Source organism: Hoplias malabaricus, chromosome 17 (genome assembly GCF_029633855.1).
Source record: "Hoplias malabaricus isolate fHopMal1 chromosome 17, fHopMal1.hap1, whole genome shotgun sequence".
NCBI lineage: Eukaryota > Metazoa > Chordata > Actinopteri > Characiformes > Erythrinidae > Hoplias > Hoplias malabaricus.
The window spans coordinates 35,324,100-35,339,622 of NC_089816.1; the positions used below are offsets into that span (position 1 = coordinate 35,324,100).

A 15,523-nucleotide genomic window follows, 5' to 3' on the forward strand; every position below is an offset into this window, starting at 1 on the left:
GCCCGATCTGAAAGCCACGTCACGGGCCTGGAGGAGCATGGCCACTTGGTTAGTCATCCATGGTTTTTGGTTTGGATATACCTGGATTGATTTTTTCACAGTGGCCGCATCCATGCAGTATCTGATGTAAGACAGTACAGTGTCTGTGAATGTTGCCAGGTCTTTATGGTGGAAGACTTCCCACTGTGTTTGCGCAAAGCAGGTGTTAATGGTAATCCTTTTGGACTTTGTTTGTCAGATGATGGGGGTGTATGCGGGGATGAGAAACAGAGAGAGGTGGTCTGACTGGCCCAAGTGGGGGAGGGGTATGGCTCTGTAAGCACGATTGATGTTGGAATATACATGATCCAGAGTGTTCACACCTCTTGTTGGGCATTTCACATGTTGGCAGAATTTTAGAACAGTTTTGAGAGTTGCCTTGTTAAGTCCTCCACAATGATGTGAATGCCATTTGGATAGGCACGCAGATGGTTATTAATGGCATTCAGCAGCAAATGTTGGAATTCATCCGGAATGTTGAGAGTGTGATGAAAATTGCTACAGATAGTCATTTTCTGTTGAAAACCAATGTTCGGTAAGTCCAAATGTTTGTAATGTTTGTAAGAGTTCGTAAACAATGTACAACATAACAAGACAACACCCAAAAATACACAAATTAGTACACGACTAAGGGAGAGACTTCCGGTCTGAGTGAACGCTGGCGTGTCTGTCTGCCACTGCTCTCCGGTGTTACGTTTGTCTGTCTGTTTGTTTCTGAAATTTGGTGACTTGACCTTATTTTTTCACAACCGAGTGGACTACAGTCTGGACAATCTTTCTGTATTGGACTATCACTTGGAATTTCCCTGGATATTTTTGACTCACCTGCACGGGTCTTTATTTACCAGCCTAACACGAACCTTGCTGCCCTGCTCCACTCTGCACCTGCGTGATAATTCGGGTGTTTGCAAATAAGCATTCACCTTAAGTTGCTTCATGCTGTCAGGTATGTAGTTCTAACTACATTTCCTGGATTTAGGTTTTGAGATGGTTTTGTGGTTTGCTAGCTAACGTGGTTTGGTTGATTTGGCTGAGCCTACTCATGGGGAATCCATGATGTGTTATGTGGATATGCATCTGGTGATCGGTGTCCTGCTTGGTTTGTTTTATGGCTTATTTAAACCCGCTATTCTGCACTGTGAAATGCTGCGTTATACGATGTTGGAGCTTTTGCATCTGAGTACCAAGGCTCGCCTGCCCCCTCAGACCTATGCGCGTTGTGTCGCTATGGGAATAGCCCGACGCCCTCGTTACATTCACAGGGGATCTCACTGCGCTCTCTGTATCTCTGAATGCACTACCAGTGAAGAGCTTATTCCATCTATATATTCAGCATCTCGCTGCCATCAAGTGAGACCATGGGGTCGAAGAAATAGTGTAAATTTTGGTAACCACCATCATCTGGTGTATTCACACTCAACCCTGAACAATGTCATACGATCAGTCTCAGAACCGGAGCCAGTTAATATAGCGTTGATCAACGCTAGATCGCTGGCTAACAAGACTTTTCTACTAAATGACTTATTTGTCTCCCGCTGCCTGGATTTTCTATTTATGGTGGAAACTTGGCTAACTATAGCCCCCTTGTTGAGCTTTCTCCTAGTGACTGTACCTTTTTCAATAACCCCAGATCTACCGGTCGGGGAGGGGGGCTTGTAACAATTTTCAGAAACCGTTTTAAATGCCACTTACTGACTGCAGGAGAGTGTTCAAGTTTTGAAATGCAGCTGTGTAAAGTGGAATTGTTGCGTCCTATACTCTGTGTTCTAGTGTACAGACCTCCTAAACCTAACAAGGACTTCATTCAAGAATTTTCAGCTTTTCTGCCTGTCACCTTACCTAGTACAGATTAAGTCCTGATTCTTGGTGATTTTAACATCCATTTTTGTTGTCCTTCTAAACCACTGGTCAGGGATTTTTCACAACTTATTGATTCTTTTAACCGGACTCAGTCCATTATTGGTCATACACATGTGCAAGGCCATACTCTGGATCTTGTTTTGTCCTTTGGTTTTTCAGTAAGCAATTTAAAATTATAGATATATGTTGGTCTGATCATAGATTTGTCCTGTTCGATCTTCTAACTCCATGCTCTTCTCCTACAAGTACTCTGCCTGTATATTATTGTACATGTTTCATCGAACCCTACATGCTCCATCGAACCCCATACAGCCAGTCAGTTTTCTGCTGCCTATGTAACCTCTCCTTCAGCTTGTATTATGGAAAATCCTCCTTTTGGCACTAATACTGATGAGCCGACTGATCTGTTTAATTCTACTTGTATTGGTATTATCGATCAAATTGCTCCACTTAAAAATAGAAAATTTTAAGTAAAGTCTCAGCCATGGTTCAACAGTGTTACTCGTGCACTCACACAGCAATGTAGGAAAGCAGAACGGAAATGGAAGAAAGATAGACTCCAAATCTCCTATCAACTTCTTAATGAATGTCTGAATAATTATCAGCATGTGGTAAAAGTAGCAAGAGCTAAATACTTTGCCAATATCATTGCCAAGCATTTACACCATCCTAAAGTTCTCTTTAATACAATTAAAATGATAATGCACCCTCTGGCTTCACCCACGCTTGATGCAAACTCTGATCTATGTGATAAATTTATGAGGTTTTTTATTTCCAAAACCAACAGTTTACGGACACTTAATTTTTCTCCGGCACTTGGCTCCTCTGTTCTACTCTACATTCCTAAGCCCTACATTCCTTTGAGCCCATGTCATTGTTGGATCTCACTGATATAATTCTGCATATGAGGCCAACCACTTGCTCCCTGGACGCCTTCCCCACACCGCTTCTTAGGGATGTGCTGTCTTCAGTTGGTCCAAGTATATTGTCCATAATAAACAGCAGTCTCATTAATGGTGTTGTGCCTTCTTGTTTTAAACATGCAGTTGTTCAGCCTCTTTTAAAAAAGTCTGGCCTAGATCCATCAGTCCTCAATAACTTTTGACAAGAAAAGTAGCTTTGAGATTGGTCTAAAGTCTTGGAGAAGGTTGTCTTTCATCAACTTTCTTCTTTTTTAGACAAACATAATATCTTAGACATATTTCAGTCAGGTTTCAGAGCACACCACAGTACCAAGTCTTCTCTTCTTAAAGTATTAAATGACATACTCTTAGCCGTTGATTCAGGAAAGTATGTTGTTTTAATTCTCCTGGACCTAAGTGCAGCCTTTGACACAGTTGACCACACCATCCTGTTAGATCGCTTGTTGTGTGATGTTGGCATCCAGGATTTTGCATTGAAGTGGTTTGCCTCCTACTTAGAAAATTGAACTTTTTCTGTTAATATAGGACAGTCTTCCTCTTCCTCTTTTGCATCTATTACTTGTGGTGTACCTCAGGGCTCTATCTTGGGATCCATTCCTTGTACATGCTCCCTCTTGGGTCAATCTTTCAAAAATATAATGTTTCATATCATTGTTATGCGGATGACCCACAGTTTTATCTTCCGCTGAAATAAGGAGAGAATTGTTCACTAAAACTCATGTTGGATTGTTTGAGGGACGTGGAGTGCAGGATGTCTAAGAACTTTCTCAAACTGAACCAAGACAAGATAGATGTGATCATTTTCGGAAATTCCCACTTTAGTCCAACCATGGCCAATGAACTGGGGCGTCTGTCATCTAATGTACACAGCCAAGTAAAAAACCTTGGTTTCATCTTGACACTGATCTTACATTTGAAAAGCAAATAAGCACTGTAGTGAGAGGTAGTTTCTTTCAATTCCATCATATAGCAAAACTTAAGAGAATACTGTCTTTTAAAGACCTGGAAACAGTTATTCATGCTTTTATCTCCTCCTGTATCGATTATTGTAATTCTCTGTACCTGGGGATATCTCATTCGAGCCTGTCATGATTGCAACTGGTCCAAAATGCAGCTGCAAGGCTTTTGACTGGTACTAAGAAAAGGGAGAGAATTACCCCCGTGTTGGCATCGTTGCACTGGCTACCAGTGAAATAGAGTTTAAATTAAAATGTCACTGTTTGCCTTTAAAGATCTCCATGGCCTGGTTCCGAAATATATTTCGGATCTTTTTTGCTTTCGATCTACCCCACGTGCCCTACGTTCCTCTAACCAATTGCTTTTAGACATCCCTCGCTCTCGGTTAAAATTCAAAGGAGATTTGCTGTAGCCGCTCCAAGACTTTGGAACAGTCTCCCACTCTTCATAAAGCAATGCCCTACAATAGTAACTTTTAAGTCCAATTTTAAATCCTATTTATTTTCTCTGGCCTTTGGGTCCTTTTAAATTATTTTAGCCATTTTTTCTGCCTTGGTTTGTGTTGTCTTGCCATCAGTATTTTCTCCACAACGTTTTATTGTTAGATTCTTTTACTTGTTTTATTTCTTTTTATATGTATGTTTTATAATTTTATTTGATTTGTTTGTTAGTTTATCTTTATTGTGCAGCACTTTAGCTGACATTCACTGTCTTTTAATTGTGCTATATAAAAAAACTTGACTTGACGAGTAAGGAGAGCCGGATCATACACATGCCACTCGTGTATGAATACACATGCACACACACACATTTGACTTCATGCTGAGTTTGGTCCTTGGTTTTCAATTTATTTTTTACATTACATGTTCATTCATTCATTGTCTGTAACCGCTTATCGAGTGAAGGGTTGCGGTGGGTCCGGAGCCAACATGGAATCATTGGGCGCAACCCTGGAGCTTTGACAGAGACACTACCAGCTGCACCACCATGCTGCCCACATTACATGTTGATTTTGTAATACATTTTCACTGCCTATTTGTATTTTTTTAATTTAAGTTTTTTGTGCTAAAAGAGACTGGACAATTTTGACCGGGAACACTAAAGTTCGTCCACTATTTTTTGTGCTCTGCAGAAACGTAGCTTCCACTGTGTATTTTGATTTGACTAATGTGTGCTGACTGCAGTGCATTTTCAGATTTGCAGTACATTGTTTCTTTCCCTTTCACTTCCTCTTGTGCCCTCTTGAGCAGATCCAGCTCAGGATTGTTGTTAAACTGAGTTGTACTGGTGTTGGAGGCAGGTATGTACATGTTTTATTCTCTTCACTATCAAACACAGTTCATTAGGTAGATTTTATGTCCCTGTTGTTGTTCTTGTAGTTTTTAAAGAAACTCTGCAGTTGAGCTAGCTGTAGTTTAAATGCAATAGTTCTGTGTATTCTGGGTAAACAATGTGTTCAGCTTAACTTATACTAATGATTCTCCCTGTGGTAAATTATACTGGTCTGTATTAGCTCTATACTCTAACATAGAGAGAGCCCTTAAACCAGAGTTACCTTTCAAACATTTCCCTTCATTTTTTATTGCAGCACTGTCTTATTTTGTCTTCTCTTATCTTATTTTCTGTTTATTCCTTTTGGAGCCACCATCAAATTAAAGTATCCAGGGTTTTATCAACCTCCAAAGTCATCCCAATTTGATTCATTTCCACTTCCGTAAATCTAAGAAAATTTCTTGTTACTGTTGAAGAAATAGAGGAGTTCAGAGACCTCCACACTGGGTTTATCAAACCTGAAATCTTTAATCTTCACACTAGACTGTCCACTGCTCTGAGGGGAAAACCACAGAGAACAAGAGAAATTTACATCAAATTTAATAAAAGACAGTGGCAGAGAAGATGAAGATGAAGATGACCTATGTGTGTTGGGCTCTGGGGCTGCTTCTGCTCATAGCCACCTCCGCAGATGCTCAGGGTGAGTTTATAACATCCACTGCCTTTTAAATAATGCCAATAACTGATGTTAATGTGTTGGCCTTTGTTATGAACAGAGTATTATTTTACACAGAATGAAGGTTTTTATAAGATGTTTTAATATTGATTTAACCCTAAAAACTCTCTACTCAATATCATGCTTTTTAACCAGGATTGAGATTTTTTTTGTTACAGAGATAAAAACATTTTAGTTCATAAAAAACATGAACAAAAATGTTTTCTGCTTCTCTTCCATGGCAGACTTTATTGCTCATCCTGGTCTCTGCTGTTTCAAGTTTGTTTCTATGAAAATTCCACCCAACAAAATAATGAAGATTGAAAAGTTAAATGGAAAATGCCCAAAGCCAGGCTATGTGTGAGTATCTATGTCACACACCCACACACACACCAATTAGCATTAAAATGATCTACTTAATATTATGTGGGCCCCAATTGTGCCGCCAAAACAGCTGATCAGACTCCAGGAGACCTCTGAAGGTGAAGCTATCTGGCCCAATAAACTGTTCAAGCTCTTTTTCATGTTGTCCATATCCATTCCTGGACAGTGTTTGTAGTGTGGCAGGGAACTTTGTCCTGACTGCCATGAAGATGTGTACTCTGTCTATAACAGTGGTTAGGTAGGTGGTACGTATCAATGTAATATTCACATGATCACCAGGACCCGATGTTTCCCAGCAACTAACAAGATTTTTACATGACTCCACTGGGATTTTACTCCTCTTTGTCTCTAGGTCCTTGCCATCACTCTGGTCTTTATTTACCTCCCCAGATTCTTTATGGGACTCTAGTGGGCGACTTTGGGATTTTAATATTGTTTTCTATAAATAATTTCTTGACCGCTCATGTTGTATGTTTCTAATCATTGTCCTGTTGGAAAGTTCTCTTCCTTATAATGCCATTTATATATGTTGACTGGCCCCTTTGCTGGAAAAAAAGATCCTGAAACATTAAGTCCTTGTAATGGTCCAGCTATCTGGATACAGAGTTTTTGACTGATTGTAATAAACCCAAAAGCAAATAGATAACTAAAATACGTACTGGGGCTTAAACAGGTTTGATGTGGTGAAAGGTTATATTTTCACCAAGAGCTACCAGGAAGTGAAAGTGCTTGTGACTATCAGGGAACCAAAAGAGGAGGATAACACATGTAAATGTTTTTTTTATTATTATTATTATTATTATTATTATTTAAGGAGGAAAAAAGGGGGGACAGTGGGATATAGAATCCCAACAGGGCAGTGTTCTCCAGACAACTGGAGAACAGAGAAAAGACATATCGTGGGTGATTAAACCCAACGTTTAAACAGCACAAAAGTAAGCAAGAGCTTCTTTTGAAGACGGAAATACCAATTACCAGCCAGGTCTGGCTTTTACAAGCTCAAGCCTCTTCACTGAAGTCACAGACTGAAAGCTTAATAAAGGGTAAGCCTCAGCTATTGTCAATTGCGCTGATTAACACGGGTCCTGAGGCGTGGTCGCCCCCTGTTGGTGGGAGGACCCTTACAGTTCTTACCACCACAATGGACTCTTGTTTTTATGCTGGTGTGGATATTTAGCAACACATCCACCAGAGGGCACTTCATAGTCAAACGTTTCTGATAGCTAGTGATGTTCAAAACCACCGATTTCCTTTACGATCCGATACTGGGTAAAATTCATGCTGGTGGTTAGGTAGGTGGTACGTGTCAATGTAATATTCACATGATCACCAAGACCTGATGTTTCCCAGCAGCTAACACGATTTTTACCTGACTTCACTGGGATTTTACTCCTCTTTGTCTCCAGGGCCTTGCCATCACTCTGGTATTTATTTACCTCCCCAAATTATTTATGGGATTTATGGAACTCTGGTGGGAGACTTTGGAATTTTAATATTGTTTTCTGTAAATTATTTCTTGACCGCTCATGTTGTATGTTTCTAATCATTGTCCTGTTGGAAAGTTCAGTCCTGCCTTCAAGGTCTCTTCCTTATAATGCCATTTATATTGATTTCCATTCATATATGTTGCCTGGCCCATTTGCTGGAAAAAAATCCCTGAAACATTAAGCTCTTACCACAACAATGGACTTTATGTTAGCGTGGCTGGTGTGGATATTAAGCAACACATCCACCAGAGAGCAGTCAAAAGTTTCTGATAACTAGTGATGTTCAAAACCACAGATTTCCCTTCCGATTCAATACGGGGTTAAATTCATGCTGATATCGGCGATACTGATCTAATGACAATACTTTGTGAAAATGCACCTAATGTGTCTGGTAAATCTAAAAAAGTAATGTATTTCAAATCATAGCTTCATAAAGAACACAATTTATTTATTTTAATCTTTGAAGTATATTGAGGTAGTGGCTCATTATATTGAGTGTTACTGCTTTGGGGGAATCATCTTCAAACAATGTAAAATCACAAGGTAAAACAAATGATGGGGCTATTCTGCACCGAATGCTTAATCTTATTTAGATTCAACTATGTATGTAGTCTCTCCAAATAGCCTTGTAACGTATCACGGGGCGGACGAGGACGCACGTGCTAAAATACAGTAACTTTTATTTACAAGACAAGATAACCATACAAAGACAGACTAAATACAAAACACAGACGAGACGCACCTGAGACAGATAACGAGGGGGCAGGGTAACAAATGAGACAGACGAGGAGACAAGGACAACAACAGACAGCCATGTGCAGAGAGAGCACATGGCGGGGAAAACAGGCATGACAGGACGAGGGCGTGACAGATGCCCCACCCTGGACACGCAACTCCCGGGGTGCGTACACCTAAACCCCCCAGGAGCTGGCATGGAAAACAAGACTCAGGACAAGACGGGAACAGACACAAGGGACATAACAGGACCGGATATAGGAGACTGGACTCAGGACAGGACACTGACAAAGTGGGGCTACAGGGGAAGAGACTTGGGACAAGACAGAGGATAGAAATGGGGACAGAAGACTGGACATGGGCAGGTGACAGGACAGGGGACTGGAATGGAGACAGAACTGGGTACTGGGACTGGACAGGAGCAGAGACTGGTGATGAGACAGGGGACAATACACTAGACTGGATAGGAACAGAAACATTAGACTGGACACTGGGTGGGTACGGGAACTGGACAGGGGACTGGACTTGAGATAGGATAGAGGGTTGAATTGGGGACTGGACTGGAGACAAGACAGGAGAAATAACACTAGACTGCAATGGGGACTGGACTAGATTAACAGGGGACTGGATAAGACTTGGCAGGGGAACAGGGACCAGGATGTTTACCGGGACTGACACGAACACAGTGACAGGGACAGGAACAGAGACAAAGGCAGAATAGGAAGTCATAGGAACAAGGGCAGAGACAGGAACCAGGACAGGAACAGACATGGGAACCACAATAACTGGGATCCCCCAGGACTGGCAAAAGTCTGTGGGGAAGTCTGAGGAACCAGCCTGGGCACAGTTCTAGGAATCGGCCCCAAAGTCCCTTTTCGGGGACATGAGTGGCCATGTAAGCCACCTTCTCGGGGACAGGAGCGGCTGGTGCCGCCTTCGCAGAGACAGGAGCGGCTGGTGCCGCCTTCGCAGAGACAGGAGCGGCCGTGGAAACCGCCTTCACGGAGACGCACTCTTGAGGGATTTATTTAACCATGAATCCCCCAGAGGTGCCCCCCTGTTAGCCTCACTTCTCTTGTCCTGAAGTCAGAGGCTAACAGCCCCCACCCTTAACCCCACCCAAAAAAAATTTCCCCGGACCTGAGGGGGTAATCCACCAGTGAGGGGGTGACTCCAGCATGCTTCTTACGCCAGTTCCTTCGATTCCCGCTGGAGTAATCACTCGGTACATGAGTCAACTCCTCTTGAAGGCGCTGAGAAACCGCGTCATGCATGAGCTGGAGCCAGCTACTCCATTCCGAAGTCGCCTTTACAACATACCCCACAGGATCTTTGGGGCCTGTACGGAATGGCGTCCGGCGAATAGCACACCACGCAAAAGGATTGTCTGTGTTAGCTGCGTCTTTACTGTGGTCGGACATTCTGTCACGTATCACGGGGCGGACTGACAGAGGTGGACGCACGTGCTAAAACACAGTAACTTTTATTTACAAGACAAGATAACCATACAAAGACAGACTAAGATAACTAGAGGGGACACTTAAACAAAGAAAGACTGAGACAGAGAAACTTGGAAACAATGACTTGAACAGAGAAAGGGAACTGGACTGACAGGGAACTGGACATAGAAACCTAGGAAGAGAGAGCTAAACATACAAAGAGAGGAACAGACTAATCGTAGACAGAGCTAAATAGACACTTGAACAGCCAAAGAAAGCTAAACAAACTAAACTTGAACATAGACATAAACAGAGTAAACATACAAACAGACAAAAGAGATACAAAGACTGACTTGGAGGGTATAAGAAATAAGCAAGACAGATAGACCAGAGAGTACAAAACAAAGGTGAAATGTCCGACAAGAGGAAGTGTGAGAAGGGGACTTAAATACAAAACACAGATGAGACGCACCTGAGACAGATAACGAGGGGGCAGGATAACAAATGAGACACAGACGAGGAGGCGGAACAAAGGCGGGACAAGGGAGGAGACAAGGACAACAACAGACAGAGCCATGTGCAGAGAGAGGAAGTGGCGGGGAAAACACATGGCGGGGAAAACAGGCATGACAGGACGAGGGTGTGACAAGCCTACAGTGAGGGGATACAAACACTTGCTGTTTTATAATACAGGATGACTCAAATTGAAATTGCCAGTAAAATATTTGATTAAATAAATAAATGCCACAATAATTTCACAGGTTTGTCAATACCTTCATTTTAAAATATTCATTTAACAGTTAAAGCAAATTAGACTGATTGTAAATAATAATAGATATATTTTATAGATAAAATTTTATTTTTTATCTATCTTTTCTAGTATATATTTTCCAAAGTTCACCATTGTAATTTTTGCACTTGCTCTGTTTACTTGAATGACACCTAGTCAATGTAATCCACTTTAAATGATCAATTCTTTAGGAAAACTTGCCTGTGAGAGATTATCTCAGTGATACACATTATTATTCCAAGCTGAAGTCATGCAGCTATTTGTTTATTTTGTATATTTATTTATTTAAACAACTCCAACAGCAACCATGATAGTGTCTGTCTGCAGCACTGAAGGACTCCGCCAGAGATGTCTGTCTTACCCTAGTAGCAGCATGTGACACTGTGCTCTCCTCTACTGTCTGCCTCATCATAAATGCCTCGTATTCTGTGTTGTGGTTTAACCTGAAGTGTTTTTACAAGGTTTGTCGTGTTGCCACAAAATCACAAACCACGTCTTGGCTGTTTGTGGAGCTGAATACAGTGGTGTTAATGGTGGGGATTTGTGAGGCTATTAAAAACTTTGTGACCTGTGGACAGAGAATTATCTTCACTTATTTGGGTCTGTATGTCAGTGGTCATTTCGCATGTACTTTGTGCTACAACACCCCTGTGGTCTCCAGCTGTACTGCATCCATAAGCCTGGAGAAAATGTTCACAAATATGGATGAAATCAACCTGGAGTATGGCCAGAAGACATAAATGATCCTTTAGTCTGTAACCTAACCCATCAGTGTGCAGTGTCCTCTTGAGTGTTGGTCAGATTCATTGCTTGTGATAGAAAGATTCTTCACTTTTGGTTTGGTTTCAAAAAACACTCTTTGAGATGTTTAACCATCTTCCTGTGTTAGCTTTCTGTTACCATCTCTTATGTTAATGGGTCAGTTTTGACCCAAACAATTAATAAAATTAATTAATTAATTAAAATCAATTAATTATCAATCAATTTGTTTCTTACCTCTTGTTGAGCTTGTTAGGCTTCCTTATCCATGATTGGACTGGTTTTAATTTTTCATTGTTGCATACTGTAAACTGGTGATGTACACTCTACAAAACACAAACTCTAGTCAGTCTGGACATGTCTGTCTTTCCTTGTTTTGTGAAACATAAGATAGAAACAAAAGATAGAAGCCCCTAACTGAAGCTCAAGTGGTTTTAGGAAGTGCTGGCTTTTGGTGTATAGTGTGATTCCAGATTTGGCACTTGATTTGGTTTTCTGATTTAAAATTATGCCTGGGTCAAAATTGACCTTAACAACAGAAAAGCCAAGAGCAATTTTAACAAGAGCTTTTTATAATTTAGTAAAAAAAATAATATTATATTTATATATAATATTTAGTTTAAATAAAAGACTCTGACAAGTCTTGATGCAATAAACAAATTTATGGAGTACTTATGCATTTAAAACATAAAAATGGGTCAGTCAAGACCCTAAAACAAGAGGAAGGTTAGCAATGTGTAATGTCTTGTATACTGGTTATGCTTTACACTGCTAAAACTTCATTTCTATGTGAGCAACCACAGTTCATGACTGGTGGTCATGTCTAAGCTCATGTGTTTAAGTCTTTCCAGTTGACTTCTAAAGGATTAGACCTCTACTGCATCAATTGTACTGAATTTAATGTTCATTGTTGGTCTGATTAGCTCCAGAATACAGAGGAAATATCCAGAACAGTTTGCAATGTTATAAAAGAGCTCCAAATTGGCCCAATGTCAGTTGTGTGCTGAAATATATATGTCCCACACAACACTCACCAGTGCCGTAACCGGGTAAGTGTCAAAACTGAGACAGATTTGGTCCGAATGTGTCTGCTGTCTGGGTTATGATTAGCTACTGTACATCAGCAGATGAAATGAGGTCCGCTCTAATCCTCACTGTGTTCTGTGTCTTTCAGGATCACAACAGAGGCTGGGAAAAAGATCTGCTTTGAAAACTTCCCCAGTTCATTTTGACAGACTACATTTAAAAGCAGCAGACTCCACTCCACAGCACATTGTGCCCTATACGCTTTAACTGATTAATGCCAATCAATACCCCACTTCATTTCTATACTGTCAGTCATTGTTTTATGCTTTAATGCTATTTTATGTTCCTTCATATAGCACACGAGTGTTAATAATCCATCTTTTGGTTCAGTTTTATTAACACTTGTTTAATGCTGAAGATTCAAATAAAGAAGTGCATGGAATAAAAATGTGCAAGTGAAATTTTTACATTTTCACAGTATTGAAATACACAGATAGAGCAGAACTGCACATGATGATTAGTGAGCAGTTTACACATTCAGTATCACAACAGCAATGAGCAAATGATATTTGTGCAATTGTACAGACTGATATGGCCAACTCCATGACATCATGTGTCTTACAAAAGGTGAGTCTATTTTCTACCTGTCTTTGTTATGTGTTACAACATTGTCCAGGTAAGGTTGTAAAAGGGGATGTTTAGCAATGTCTCTGTGTTCTCAATTCAGACACAGTCTGGACATAGACCTAGACACAGGCTGCTCACAGTCTCAGACCTTCAAGACCTCATCCAGAAACCTGAGCACTCACTTAAGAAATCCATTACATCCACACTGGTCTCCTCTCTTCATTTTGACACCACCAGAAGAAGTAGTTACTGTGTCACAGGTTTTCTGTAACAGTCTAATGGCTCATAACACTGTGTTTATCAGATACCTTAGATTTGCTAGCCATGCTATCATGGATCTTCTTCACACTAGAGCTCCAGATTTGTGTTCTGAGAGGAAATGGTGAACAGGGGGAGGCATCTGAGGAGGAGCAACTTATCCTTAAAAAGAATTAAATCAAAATGAATGCGAGAGAGAGAGAGAGAGAGAGAGAGAGAGAGAGAGAGAGAGAGATTCTGTGATTTAAGACATGCAGAACATCTAGTAATAGACAGAAAATCTTACAATAATATTAGAACAGTCTAATAATTTTAAATATTTTCTGTATAAACACTGCAATGCAAATGACTTCATGGGGCTTCATTACGTGACAACTGAGTGACACATTCAATGCCAAACAGGCTTATGCCCACTAGTTATGATAAATCAGTGTTCTTAGTAGTTAGCTGAACTATAGAGGACCATTCTGCTTATCCAGTAATTAGCACTAAGGCAAAGTTTTTTTTTTTTGTTTTTTTTTTTTTTTTTAAGTTTTGCATGGGTAACTACCCCTGAAAATTTCCCTTAGTAACAATAATATTTCCTAGCTAACAGACACTTTTAAAGTAAAGTGAACCCTCATACGAGCTTAAATATTGGATTAAGTCCAATAAAGGATTATCCCCATTTTAATTGATGCCAGAAAAGTATCAACCCTGAGTGTATGAATGAATGTCTCCACTGACCTTACTATCTACATTCATCTCCATATTGTTGGTCTGGTGTTTTCAGAGGGAAAACAAAAAAACAAAAGGCAGGGAATGTAGTGGAGATTAACAGATTATTAATTTTTAATAAGATATTATACTTTTTGAGGACTTAATATGCTGACGTTATCTTAATATGCAGAAAGACCTTTCTCCATTTTCAGAGATATCTCCAAGCCACACAAGCCAGATGGAATGTGAGATTACCCAGAGAGGGTCACTACAGGCCCTTTTCAGGACAGTTTACGACACAGGATCAAGAGAAGATTCTTTCAGAATCCAAAGAGACACACAGGCTCAACCTTGATTAAAACTGTCTTCTCACAAATTCTGAAAAACTGTTATTATTATTATTATTATTATCGTTACACTTATATAGCGCCTTTCTAGACACCCAAGGACGCTTTACAATCTACACTGCTCAGAACGCTCAATTCACACACACTGGCGAGAAGCGGCAGCCAAACGCGCACAGCGTACTCTCAACCAGAAACGACCGTCCACCTGGAGGACTGCATCGGGCACTAGGGTTTAACCCAGGACAGAGCGCCAATCCATATCTGGGCTCACACATACAGACATTCATTCACACACCAGGACAGTTATTAGAGAAGCCAATTCACCTACCCTCCATGTTTTAAACAAAAGAATAACACATTCTTGATGAACAAGTTGCCTATGTGTACTACTGTGTGAAATTAATTCCCTTTTAGACAAATCAAAACGGGTGGAATTAATTTACATATGTTTTAAATCACCTTTTTATATGAACTTATGTAGAACCAAGGTAGCCACATACTCTGTGTGTTATTTGGTTAAGAATTATGTAAAACATAGTTAGTCTTAATGATATTGCTTTGTGTTAATATATAATGTTTTATATTGCAAAAGTATGATTCAAAATCTTGGGATGGTCATTCAACAGGAAGCGTCTTTGTCCTGTCATAAATTGTATGTGTTGTCACTGCCAAGGTACATGAAACAGCCAAGCAGGAGCAAGAGACGCTCCAATCCTCAATTTGAGGACCAATCAGGTATTCAAGGTGGGTTTTCTAAACTCTGGTTAAAAACCCAGTGGCACCAAATGACGCTCTCTTTTTACACACCTTTTTTTGCGAAATGCACTTTTTACACACTTTTTGAGAATTTTTGGAGAGAAAAAAGGATTTCTGAAGAACGCCTCTCCTGCTTCCAGCAGACAATGCTTCTCAGATAGGGTAGTCAGAGGGCTCTCCAGCTCTGCAGTTGTCCGCATCTCATAGCTCTCTTAAACAGTCTTGGGCAGTCAAGCAGGGTCCAGATAGAACAGAAGTTCTATTTTAATTTTATCTCTAGTAGAAAACTATAGTTTGAGGAAAGCTATAGTGTAACTCCAGCAAAATTCAATGCCACCCAGGGCATGAAAGAGACCTCAGACGTCTGACCCTCAAAGTGATGACAAGAGCTCCAGGACCATCAACGGAGATGGCCACATGCAACCTCAGAATGACCTTCTGAGAAAAAGG

At 40.4% G+C, this 15,523-nt stretch overlaps 2 protein-coding genes across 2 annotated transcripts in view; both read left to right on the forward strand.

Annotated features, from left to right (window-relative positions):
* LOC136674125 (C-C motif chemokine 14-like) overlaps positions 1 to 15,523 on the forward strand; it is a 100,313-nt gene that overhangs the window by 62,777 nt on the left and 22,013 nt on the right. The window lies entirely within an intron of this gene.
* Positions 4,962 to 12,820, forward strand: LOC136674195 (C-C motif chemokine 24-like). Its single transcript, XM_066650095.1, has 4 exons — positions 4,962 to 5,079; positions 5,595 to 5,751; positions 6,012 to 6,126; positions 12,535 to 12,820. The coding sequence occupies exons 2-4, from the start codon at positions 5,676 to 5,678 to the stop codon at positions 12,590 to 12,592; spliced, it is 249 nt and encodes an 82-aa protein (XP_066506192.1). The 5' UTR covers positions 4,962 to 5,079; positions 5,595 to 5,675; the 3' UTR covers positions 12,593 to 12,820.